This window comes from Gigantopelta aegis, chromosome 4, assembly GCF_016097555.1.
Source record: "Gigantopelta aegis isolate Gae_Host chromosome 4, Gae_host_genome, whole genome shotgun sequence".
NCBI classification, from domain to species: domain Eukaryota; kingdom Metazoa; phylum Mollusca; class Gastropoda; order Neomphalida; family Peltospiridae; genus Gigantopelta; species Gigantopelta aegis.
Genome location: NC_054702.1, coordinates 106,840,255 through 106,853,889, shown reverse-complemented (window position 1 = coordinate 106,853,889; position 13,635 = coordinate 106,840,255). Strand labels below are relative to the sequence as shown.

General features: G+C 39.2%; 1 protein-coding gene across 1 annotated transcript; it reads left to right on the top strand.

The window, feature by feature from the left end:
• The first annotated feature begins 11,164 nt into the window (after window positions 1–11,164).
• LOC121370148 lies at window positions 11,165–12,501 on the top strand. Its single transcript, XM_041495263.1, has 3 exons — window positions 11,165–11,488; window positions 11,710–11,947; window positions 12,236–12,501. The coding sequence occupies exons 1-3, from the start codon at window positions 11,165–11,167 to the stop codon at window positions 12,499–12,501; spliced, it is 828 nt and encodes a 275-aa protein (XP_041351197.1).
• The last annotated feature ends 1,134 nt before the right edge of the window (window positions 12,502–13,635 follow it).

Here is a 13,635-nt window from a genome sequence, read left to right as displayed (position 1 = left end):
AATGTGGTTCGTCTAGGTATGATCAGAGATAAGATCTTATATAAAGTATTATAGCACGTTTAGTTCACTAGAAAACACAACAAAAACACAATACACTTTGGAATCTGTATTAACCTACGCTGACAAATGTACAGCCGCAGTAGTTAATTAACAACAACAATATAATAACAACCCAGAACTAATCACTTAATTAGTTAATCGCTAGGTGTCTAGTTTACACAATATTCTAATCACTTCACCGTGACACAACACCCACACGTGTGATAATTGAGAAACGCTTCCAGGAGAACTTAATTAATAAAGGAATTCCAACTCTATTCCTAACTGGTTAATTTTTAATTAACCCTTACTACTCGTTCAATAGCGTGTGATAATTGAGAAACGCTTCCAGGGGAACTTAATTAATAAAGGAATTACAACTCTATTCCTAACTGGTTAATTTTTAATTAAACCTAACTACTCATTCAATAACCTTGTAATACAGACTTAATACTGGTACCTATAACAATAAAGACAATAACCTACAGTTTACCTAGGTCCTCTGGGATGACTGGTTAAGCTTTTTATAATTATTTAGGACAGTGAGCCTACAGATTACTGCGTCAGATGACCGGCAGCACCGTCTAAATAATATTGGTATAATACAGCATTAAAATATTTAAAGTCACATCAATCACATCAAGGTTATACAACAGAGCAGAAATGATATTTACCAAGTCCGGACGGACTAACGTTCCCCCTGGAAGCCTTCCTATGTTTCTTCCCGATATCTCTAAAACCCTAGCTATTTATTCAAAACTCTCAGAGACAGCGAATATCGCCTGGGGGCACAAGGCGGTACCTCACGTATCATCTGAATTTCCACAGCGACTAAGACGGCATATCTTTCTCTTAGATCGCCAGACTCAATGACGCCAAGTCGCCAAATCACGGTTGTAAAAACCGCACTCGCGGAGGTATTACGTAACTACTGGCCACATGGCTCCGCACCTGGGCTGGGTGTGTATTAGAAGTACAGCTCGACGACTGTCGCGCAAAGGTATCACGTAACAAGTTGCCCACCTGGGCTAAGTGCATTTGAAACTGCACACGGCCTTCTAAAACAATTAATATCGCCACAGGCGAAAAGAAATTAACAGCATGTACCGTCACACACCCCCACCTCAAAAATGATATTTCCTCTACTCTAGGAATAGGGAAATATACTACATTAAAACAAAAGGTGCGTTAACCGACGCATACGGGCATTAATAGCACATGTAATAATAAGGTGACTACCAGTAATCACACTGAGTCTCTGAGTCCCTGGTATACAAATAAAATATATAAAAACAAAACAGAAATCAAGAATGTCAACACATTATCATAACGTTCAACTTCGGGACAGGGCATCAGCGATTACATTGGATGTGCCCTTGATATGTTCAATGGTAATAGGGTATTCTTGCAGAAGAAGACTCCATCTCAAAACTCTCTGGTTGGTGGCTTTCATTCTGTGAATGAAGGTAAGCGGATTATGATCAGTAAAGACCACCACTTGATGCACTGCCGATTTCACGTAGATTTGAAAATGCTTCAGAGCTTGTACCATGGCCAAAGCTTCCTTCTCTATAGTGGAATAGTTCACCTGGTGTTTGTCAAACTTTTTGGAGAAGAAACTTACAGGATGGTCCAGTCCATTTTCGTCTTCCTGGAACAACACAGCTCCAGCTCCCACGTCACTGGCATCCACAGCTAGCTTGAACGGCATTCGGTAATCTGGTGCTGCCATCGCGGGAGACGAGTAGCGCATCTGCTTGAGACGGTTGAATGACTTCTCGCATTCTTCTGATCACTGGAACTTCGTTTCCTTCTTTTTCAGTGTCGCACGTTTTCCAGGTTTTCTCCGATAGGCATGCTGTCGAATCGGTGTAGCGTTGGGTTCCAAGCGCACATCTTGGCTTAAGGTATTGGTAACCGTTGGAAGGTCCTGATAAATGGAAACATTGTCTTGTATCAGCGTAGTCAACTTTTCTCGCTGGGGGTTCAAGTCTGCTAGAATCTGGCTGTTGGTTAATTTTCTCTCTGCAGTCTTGACGTCATCACAGGAAATTGAGTGACTCTCAATTTGGACCGGTATCACTGGAACTATCGGCAGTCTGTCAAAATAACCTTTTAGCAAATTGATGTGACAATACCTACTTTTCCTAACCCTATCAGGAGTGTTTATCACATACCCTAACTCATTAACCCGTTTGTGCACAACATAGGGCCCGAAATACCTGTTCTGCACAGAACCCCGTTTAATGGGAAGGTACAGCAGCACCTTATCCCCTGGTTTAAATTCCCGACTCCTAGCCTTCCTATCAACACTGATTTTATTTTGCTCTGAGCATGGCTCAGTTGCTTCCTAGCTAGTTTGGTCGCCGGCAACCTCCTATCTTTAACTCTTTTATTCATCAATACTCTCTCAGTTAACAATGTTGTGCGGTCTGCCAACAAATATGGATCAGCCCCCTGCTCTAGGATTAACTCTTGTCTATTACAAGGTGAGTCCCCTCTATCAAACACAACTGGTTCAATTCCCCTCTGCTGGAGATCAACAGGTTCCACCACATTTAATTCCTCAGTTGACTTATCTACCATTTTACTGATAACCTCATCCACTCCAATTTCTTGGCTCACACACGTATCAGACAAATCAGAAATATCCTCTGGGTCTCGTGCTAACCTACTGGCCATAGCCCTAGTCATTACACACGCAGGATATCTAATCTCATCAACCTCACTCTCTTCTATTGGAAAAGGGCTGTCTTTATTTAACAATTGGTCACATTTCGGCTGACAACACTGACTAGTCAAATCATTACCCAACAAAACTCCTATGTTTTCAACAGGCAAGTCCTTCACAGCACCCATAACGACTGGTCCCGTCACAAACTTCGAACACAAGAAAACCGTATGTAACCGGACAACCATTTTTTCTCCAGTAACTGAGGTTAAAGCCAAACTACGTCCTGTATCTGAATTTTCAATACCAGCTAAACACTTTGACGTTATAAGCGACAGATTACAGCCGGTATCTCGATAGACTGATATTGCCTTAGGACTCAATTCTTGTTTCACATCACAAACCATACCAGTGGACACATACGGGTTTACTTTCTCTGCCATGGGACTAACCATTAACTCTCTCGCTAACGGAGCTGACCTCACTAAACCGACCACTTGCGCATTATCGCGTTTCCTTTTAAAACAGTCCCCGACAAGATGGTTATCCTTTTTACAGTAACTGCAATGTGGACGAAAAGTTCGTGCATTGGCTGATAATGCAGGTTTATCCTTACTTTGCCCACCATTCATTCATTCATAAGTTATTAACGTGCATATATACCACGAAGGTTTCATGCACGCCTGTCCTGGGCTTAATCTCTGGCCTTTGCCAGTGACTGAGTCTAGGACAAGGGGGGGGGGGGGGGGTGAGTTTTGAATAAGTATTTAGTTGCGTCCAGCGACTGCGCGGACCGACTAGTAGACACCGAAAATGGGCCGTGTTCTGACTGGCTGAATTTCGATTCCTTCGGGTCTAACTAGAAAAACCTATGTCTACGGAGAATAACTGCACCTATCATCATGTTCGGACTAAAAATTTAAACCCAAAAATAAGTTTGACTGCTCGGCCGAAAAGGTTTTAAGGTGATTTGAGCAATTGAATGGGCGCCAAAGTAAAATGCGTTGGACTATTTATAAAAAAAATAAACATAAGAATTTGGAAGCTCGATCAAAAAATGTTTAGAGTCCAACTAAGCCCAAAAAGGAGGTTACCTGTCCTAGTTAGGGTTGGCGTCTACGGGGACGAGATGGTGTAGCTGTCGTTGAAATGGGGCACCAACTTCCTGAAGTCGTGCGCCCATAGGCATTGGGCCAGTGGGAGGTACTGGGCACCAGCGATGATCTTGATGATCCTGTGGACGGTGTGATTGTCCATCTCTTTGTAGAGGATCCCTTGTCTGTACAATCCCTCCCGACGCGAGGTGATGACCAGTACCTGCCCGATTCCCCGTAGATCCCCAAGATGGATGGCGATCTCGTTGCCATCCGGGAAGGTCTTAAATTCTTCCTCTTGGATCCCTCCTGGCAGTTTGTAGGGATCCGAGACGTCACCGATCACGTACTTGGCGTACTGACTCTTGATCTTCGCCTTAGAGAGCTGCCACTGGTCCCTGGCGGAAGCAGAAGGCCGCGTCTTGGCTGGTTGGTCCCCCGGGGGGGGGGGGGGGGGGGTCACGGCCTTCCGCTTGGTAACTCCAACATCCAATGTCGCCATCGCGGAGTCCCCCGTGAATGGGGGTCTCGACGCTGATGAGCGACGGGCGAGAACAGGTGATGCGGGCCGTGGTGCACTGGGATGCTCCTCTTTCCGCTTCTTTGCCCACCAGGTACATTCCTTGCCTGACTAGCTGACCAACTAGATGACTCGCCCCGATAGTTACTTTCCCGGGAAAAACCTGGCTGAAATTTCTTCTTATCACCCTGTTGTAAAGAGCTACCCTGTACTGCCTGAGCTTTGTGTATTAACACGTAATCATCTGCCACTATGCCTGCCTCCTCTATCTTTTTGACATCACGATCATAACTGGTAATCCATTTTTAATGTCCTGTAAGTTCAACAACTCCCGTAACTCGGTATATGACTCTACCTGATGAAACACCACCCATGTATCAAACATCCCTGCCTTCTTAGCCACAAACTCACTATAAGACTGACCCTGCGTTTTTCTCAACTCGCTATACCGTAAACGATAATCCTCAGGTCGTAATTCATACGCCCTCAACACTGCCGCCGTAACTAGGTCGTACTGACTTGCTCGCTCATCACTCATTGAATTATAAGCTACACTAGCCTTCCCCTTAAACTTAGACACGGCTAACAATGTCCACTTAGACTGCGGCCAATTTAGCTGCTTAGCGGCCCGTTCAAAAAGTTGGAAGAACATATCTACCTCTTGGTCATCAAATACAGGCACTGATCTATAAGCCTCCGACATGTTAAAACCATTTCCTGCCTCTCGTCTGACTTCTTCAGTATTCAACTTTAACTCATGTTCCACTTTTAATTTTTCTAACTGGAATTCTCTCTCTCTCTCTCTCTCTCTCTCTCTCTCTCTCTCTCTCTCTCTCTCTCTCTCTCTCTCTCTCTCTCTCTCTCTCTCTCTCTATCTATCTAATGCACGTTCTTCTCTTTCGTACTCAAGCTTTTTAAAAGCTAATTGTTGTTCCATACTCAAGTCATTTATCTCTATCTCTGGAACAATCTCATTTTCTTCCATAACAGGACTATCACCAAAAACTTCCTTGATAATAATTGTCCTTATATCTCCTAATGTTTTAGCTGATGTTAAATCAATTTCCCGCTCACTCGCGATTTCAACTAACTCGGCCTTACGTGCTCGCTTAATCTCCACTACACTGAGCGTAGGCCTATCCAGCAAATTCTTATCCATGTTTAGATATGACGCACTTATTATTTATTAATTTTCTAGTGAACAACGTTGCTACTTCTAGTATTTTGTAAAAATAATTTATAAAGCCCCCATTTACAAACAATACTTGTTTAAATATGCATGTCCCGTTTCAGATCCGGGACGAGCGCCCCAATTTTCTACTCCTGTCACGGGGATTCTATAATACCCGTAACTGAATGAAACACGATTGTCCAAATATCTCTCCTAACTGTATATCTATTAGATCTCTCTGTAACGCGCGGTTATACCCTAATGTGGCTCGTCTAGGTATGATCAGAGATAAGATCTTATATAAAGTATATATTATTATAGCACGTTTAGTTCACTAGAAAACACAACAAAAACACAATACACTTTGGAATCTGTATTAACCTACGCTGACAAATGTACAGCCGCAGTAGTTAATTAACAACAACAATATAATAACAACCCAGAACTAATCACTTAATTAGTTAATCACTAGGTGTCTAGTTTACACAATATTCTAATCACTTCACCGTGACACAACACCCACACATGTGATAATTGAGAAACGCTTCCAGGAGAACTTAATTAATAAAGGAATTCCAACTCTATTCCTAACTGGTTAATTTTTAATTAACCCTTACTACTCGTTCAATAACGTGTGATAATTGAGAAACGCTGCCAGGGGAACTTAATTAATAAAGGAATTACAACTCTATTCCTAACTGGTTAATTTTTAATTAACCCTAACTACTCATTCAATAACCTTGTAATACAGACTTAATACTGGTACCAATCACAATAAAGACAATAACCTACAGTTTTCCTAGGTCCTCTAGGATGACTGGTTAAGCTTTTTATAATTATTTAGGACAGTGAGCCTACAGATTACTGCGTCAGATGACCGGCAGCACCGTCTAAATAATATTGGTATAATACAGCATTAAAATATTTAAAGTCACATCAATCACATCAAGGTTATACAACAGAGCAGAAATGATATTTACCAAGTCCGAACGGACTAACGTTCCCCCTGGAAGCCTTCCTATGTTTCTCCCCGATATACTGCCAATATGCTACGGTATCAGATGTCGGATGCACGTTTGTTCCTAATTTACTCTGTCGGTGTCGAAGGTGTTAATTCCGGTGTAATGAACAGAATAACACTGATGTACGTTTGTTCCCGACAATTTGTGGTCGGGTGGTGTAAATGTCGCAGTAACGACGGTCGTTGTAACGAGGTCTGACTGTATATGTTAAAACAATAAATGTAGGAAAAATATTTTTTAGAAAAAATCGCATTAACATTCGGTTTTTGTCTTGGGCGATGTTCCGGATATCGTTATTTACAACCCGAACATGAAAAATGCGATTTTTTTAGAAAAAATATTTTTCCTACATTTTTTTTTTAACATATATAAATGTATCGTGTTGAGGTGTATCTTTGTGCCAACTATGAACAATGTACACTTCGGCATTAACATTCGGGCTTTGTTTTTGTCTCCGGGCTGCAAATAGGCGATTTACCAAGCTCGTGTAACGAGAACGCTTGATCGTCCTATGCGACGTAGGGTAAATAGAAAAACAACAACAATGAAAATAAGTTATTAAAAAATAATAAAAACATGTACTGAATGATAATAAGCTTATACATTAATTTATTTTAGTAACAGAAGCATGTTAAACGTCGAAAATCCCGACTAGTTAGGCCTTTGCATCTGTAGATATATAGCTAAATTTATCGTTAGTCGTACGCGAAAAACTTTAAACATCTGGATCACGAACACCTTCATTTTCCATCTTGTCAAATTCATTATTATGCAAAATATGCCATAACAGCTGACTTGGGATAGGATAGTAAATAAGTATTTGATTAATCCATATTACCGAACCATCTCGAACAGGAGGAATACATACTAAGTAGGCCCTACTGTACGAACAGAGCGTTTTCTGAACAGGGGAAGGGAAGTACATGAATTTAGAAGACCCTTTTGTGTACGTTTTCCATAAAAATATGAATAGCGTAATATTGCCCGTACAGTACAAGCAAAATAAATAATAATTAAAAAATTAATATTAATAATAATACACAATTATTATTATTATTATCCTACTTCTACCTTTAAGGGGGAGGGGGGCGGTGTTTTATTTGGTGGGGTTTTGGCTATAAAAATGCTAGATTAACGTGCGTGCACACACGCACATACGGCAGGCTGAACTTGTCCCTGCACGTAGAACTGGATTCAATCTAATTAAAATTAGCTCCACTATTACATGTGGATCTAACAGCAGCCCGTTGGAGGTCATGTCCAGTTGACTTTTCATTTGATCAATCAAAACCTTACTTGTAGAATCATGCCAGATTGGTAATAATTATGCCAACCTTTGGACGACAAAACATGCGACAGTACACTGGGGTTTTTTTACGCTATACATTAAACCGAATGACCACTTTGCGAACCAGTCAAAATAATTTAATAATAATAATAATAATAATAATAAAATGGTGAGTTTATGTTCTAAATGTTTATTATTTTATTTCAGCATATTCGCAATTATTTTCGTTATGAAATTAATAATATATTTTTTATTATTTGCCATGTATATAGCCGGCCCCCATTTGCCAAGTCTCTTTACACGGCTGTCGTTTATATCAAATTAAAAAATACATTATACGGTTGTCGTATATATAGCCTCATCACTACGAGTCTGTTTTGCCGTAATTTTTTAACTTATAAACATGAACAGAGTTCTAACTTATAAAAATGAAGCGTGTCATGGAATTCCCTCGATCGTAGTTCATTTAAAATGTTTTGGATCTCTCACTTGTACAAAGAAATTAATTGATGTTGGCTTTCTTTTCATTCGTACTCAAGTATGAGTTGCGTTTAAATATGGTATGTCTTGTGTCAGTCAGGGCACATTCATTTCATGAAGTACGATCCAACATGCCGCATCTTTGCATTTTATGCAAAAAAACATGTAAACCTAAACAACAATGTTTAGAATGTCCAGAATGTTGTTTATGGCAGCATCGTACATGCCAAACGAACATTACTCAAGAATAATACAGGAAAGCTGTACGTAACGACACGGAAATCGACTGGAAGTGAACCGGTTAGAAAATGACGTTCTTGAAGAATTTGAGGTAAACACTTTTTAAAAAATAACATTAATAGCACAATCCAGAGTTATTTCTATAGCATTTTTTTTATTTAATAAAATTAACTTATTTAGATTACACAGCTTAAATTACAATATCAATATTTATTTAGACTGTATTTTTGTAAGTTAGTACGGTCCTTCGACTACACAAATTTATTATCAAACAATTGCTTAATAGTAAATAATATAGGTGTATCACGAATATAAGGCGACGAATGCAACTATTTATTCATGAATACAATAATGGTTGTAGCTACATGTTGTTTTTCTTCTTAATACCCGACAATGGCTCGGATGTGGAATTACTGTCCCAAATAAAATAGTGATATATGGATCAGACGATCAAGTAAGGTAACATATTGTATTTCACCACAAAATTAAAATTACGTGTATACATATTCACAGATGAAATACAGGTCACGTTTTTTATGAAGTGAATGTTTTTTTTTTTTATAGGTACGTAAGAGTGCTATTAATATTGTAAAGAGTAAGAGCATGTAGATATTTTTTCATTGCTTTCAGGCCATTGTTGATACATCTGGTGCCGAATCTTCCGATAGATGTCTATCTGATCTCATAACAGCTACTGGAAACCGATGTGTTGGAAAACAGACAAGACGAGTCTTCCGAGGCTGTACAGGAACTTGAATCTATAGGTGTACACCCGACTTTTGACGTCGACCTACAGTCATCAGTAAACACAGAGTTCGACGCCGTAAACATGACTGTCCCCGACATTTCGACTATTAACTTCACATTGGCAGCCTCTGTTGCTGAATCTTCCGATAGATGTCTATCTGATCTCATAACAGCTATGGAAACCGATGTGTTGGAAAACAGACAAGACGAGTCTTCCGAGGCTGTACAGGAACTTGAATCTATAGGTGTACACCCGACTTTTGACGTCGACCTACAGTCATCAGTAAACACAGAGTTCGACGCCGTAAACATGACTGTCCCCGATATTTCGACTATTAACGTCACATTGGCAGCCTTTGTTGCTGATCAACACAGGTATTAATTTTCTACCACATTTTGATTGCGGTGTGTTATTTCTAAATGTTCTTACTGTGAGTGGTTTTAACTTATTTTAAGTTTCAATGTTTCTTGAATCTTGCACTACGACAATTCATGCAATTTTCATGAATGTTCTTTAGATCACAGTACTTACACTATAGGCCTACCACAAACATATCCTTACTACTTTCAGATCAATTGCAGACATGACTGTCCCTGACATTTCGGCTATAAATGTATCATCAGCGTCATCTATTGATGAAAACAACGAACAAAACGAGGTTCAAGAAAGGTATAGCTATATCCAAATACTAGGAAAAGTTGATAAACTGGCAAATGAGATGCTTATTATAAACGTACTAGTAAATAAATAAACGATATATCGATAAAACACAAAAACTGACGGATGCATTCATGGTACCGGTATATCTTTATAGTACACAAAATATATGTTTTAATACTTGCAGATCGATTGCAGACAGTACCCGACGTGATATTTCGGACGCAGAACCAGAAGAATACTGCATAGTAGACACTGGATCACAGAAAGGAAAACAGAAATTAATTGACCACAATGGATATAGCTTTATCATACGTGTAAGGCAATTTGTTTCTAAATATACTGAATAACCGTGTCTTTTATGTAAATAATTATATGATTATAAACATCAGTGAAAATGTCATTATGTTGCTTACAATTTTTGTTGGTCGCCGTATGACTATATTATTTTTGACATTTTATTTATACGTTTTCAGAAAATTTGTGACATAAAAATTTACTGGCGTTGTAGCGTAAGAAATAAGACATCCACTTGCCCTGCATCCGTTATTCAAACAGCAGATATTTTCAAGGAGGGACAGTATCAACATAATCATCAAGCACAGCCAGGGATTTTGACATCGGTCCGAGTGAGGGTAGAGGTAATTTTGTTCGTTGTTTCGCATATAATGCTATTCATAGATTGGCACTGCTTCTCATGTGATCACTTTGTTCCATAAACTATAAAACAGCATGTAACACACACACACACACACTGTTAGTACTCTATATAATTTCATTTCAGATTAAAGAAAAAGCGGTCGTGAATGTTTATACCTCTGGTAATAACATAGTAGAGGAAGCTCAACAACACCATATCAACCCAGAGCAGCCAAGAGGAAGACAAAAGCATACGACTGGCAAACCGCACGAGGGAGAAAGTCAGACCAAAAGAACCACAAAATCTTGATTTTGAGGTATGTATTTTATTTATAAAAAGTGATCCCAAGATAATACCTTTTATTACCTTTCATCATAGCATTCTAATTTATATTTGATTGACAAATTATAATAACGGACAAATTATCATTATACGACTGATTATCGATGGAAACTTGTTTGTATTTTTAGCTGAATGAAAACTTCTTGCCAGATGACTTTGTACAGGCCGACATTCGGTATAGAGACCAAAGGCACCTCATTCTAGCCACTGATCGCCAACTACGACAACTGAGCCAGAGTAGACAGTGGGTTCATGGATGGCATGATCCAAATCGTCAAAGCGCCATTCTACCAACTACTGTCAATCCATGCCTTCGTACGAGCCAACCACAACATCAAAATGCTGCCGATGGTTTTTGTGTCGATGTCCCGACGGAGGACAATTGACTACGTAAAGGTGCTTCGTCAACTGCTACAACTTCTGCCGGAGGAGCCTGTCATGACACATTGTGTTATGGACTTTGAAATGGCAACGTGGAAGGCGGTTGCCAAAGTTTTTCCCGATGTCAAGCTACGTGGTTGCCTCTTCCATCTGACGCAGGCAGTGTGGAGAAAGTGCCAAGAAATAGGGTTGCAGGTTAGTATAATCCATTGTGGAAAATAACATTTGGTTGAATTTTAATGATCAATAGTCAATGTTTAAAAAGTAAAGTAGTTTGTTTTATTTAACATTTGTTTTGCATGTGTGTGTGTGTGTGTGTGTGTGTGTGTGTGTGTGTGTGTGTGTGTGTGTAAATTATAAAAGAAAACAAGTGTACAGTATATTTAAAATCTAAATTTTTCTTTTTATTGGTATAGGTGGCGTACATGAATGATGACGCAACACACAAGTTCATCATAAAAATCATGGCCCTTTCCTTTCTCCCGGCAAGAGAAATCCATCTGATGTATAATAAGATTGAGCGATTGGTGCCACGAGGGGGAAAACTTGAACTAATTCAATATGTTGGCCGTCAGTGGATGGACCGCCCCATATTTGTTCCCAGATGCTGGTCCATATTCGGTGTGACGGTCCGAACCAACAATCATGTCGAAGGTAAGTTAACATCTATATACATTTGAAAATAATTTTACATATTTAGGAATGAATGAATGAATGTTTAACGACACCCCAGCACGAAAAATACATCGGCTATTGGGTGTCAAACTATGGTAATGGGACATATTTAGGAGTTCACAGACTCCCTTCATATTTCTACATTTCTGACCAGAGGACTATATCGTTTATAGTCACTGTATCGTTCATATCCATACTTTATGCATTCAAATTTATCCAATTAATACTTCAGATATCGTAGTTATTGTTTTAATATTATTATTTCAGGTTGGCATCATAGAATTAATAACAAGGTGGGAGACCAGCCACAAGGGATTTACAAATTAATCCCTGAACTGTACAAGGAGGCCCGATTGCTGCCTATCCAGACCAGGATGGTCCAGGAAGGCAACCTTCGAACGTATATACGAGAGACGGCAACCATCCGACAGGAAGACTTTTTCCAAGTTTGGGGGGAATATAAGGACGGAGAACTTTCCCTCAGTCAGTTGCTGGGAAGGTGTGCTGCCATTCATGGGCCGGTAACAAATTGAACTCTCCGTAGAGAACAGTGTTTAATCATCTAACCTCAGGGCACAATATATCATGCGAACGATCGTTTTGTTCGAGTGTCGGTTATGCAAAATTTAATTCACGCAGCATACTGATAGGCACTACTCACTTGCGAGATGAGGCTAGATGCCGGCGCATTAATGGCGTTCTTTTAAGAGGAATGGTGGTCTTTATTAGGCATTAGTGTATTCTTTAATAAAATGTTTCCTTTTGTATTTTGTTTGACGTCAGTATCCAATTAAATGAAAGTTTGAGGCAACCAACTAGCAGATCAACAAATTCAGTACATGCGTCTTTGTCATTATTTTTATGCGATTATCAATTTTTATGCATTTTTGTGCGTCTTTGTGAATCTTTATGCGTCTTTGTCAATTTTTATGTTATTTTGTTCAATTTTAAATGTCTGTTAATTTGTATGTGTCTTTGTAGTGTTTAGTAGGAACATTTAATTATTATTGTCACGTGTAATGTTGTAGTAAAAATGATATATACATTATATAAATGGTGTTTTGTTGCTCACTTAGAAATTGTGTTGATCGATAGTCTTTTTGTGTTCGGTCATTTGGGGACTCTGTTATACAGGTAGTTTAAAAAACCTGTTTGTGGAATGTAGCACGCGAAATAATGGTCCAGTCTTATTATTGTCATGATGGTTTTAACAGTTAAAATTAGTTAAAACCTATGTCTACGAAAAAAAAGGTTTGGTGCCGTTTTCGCCAGAAAAGTTTGGTGCCGTTTTCGCCATCAAAAAGTGGTGCCGTTTTGGTAAGGTGCCGTTTCAGCCTGATACCCACTGAACAATGGTTCACCATGTTTCACATTTTAAAGATATCTTCAAAATAATATTCCAAACATACAATTCAATTCAATAGAATAACATTTTCGCGTTTTAAAAATACACGTGTTCCACTTCATGTAAAATGACCGTAAGGCTGCGCGGATCACTCGTTCATGTTATGCCAGTTAGCGCGTCACAGGGTCACGTGACTTGACTCTTGGAGTTCAGAGGCTTTTTGGCAAGCGATGGGGAAAAACACGACTTTTTATTCCGAATATATTAAAAACGGGTAAAATTTTTTAATATGTATTTTATTGATACTTCATATATATTGTAA

Bases quoted from the DNA above. Each gene is read 5' to 3' on its own strand.
- LOC121370148 (XM_041495263.1), top strand. From the start codon at position 11,165: ATGGATGGCATGATCCAAATCGTCAAAGCGCCATTCTACCAACTACTG. The intron at 11,489-11,709 runs GTTAGTATAATC...TTATTGGTATAG, and splicing joins GCCAAGAAATAGGGTTGCAG to GTGGCGTACATGAATGATGA. The intron at 11,948-12,235 runs GTAAGTTAACAT...TTATTATTTCAG, and splicing joins AACCAACAATCATGTCGAAG to GTTGGCATCATAGAATTAAT.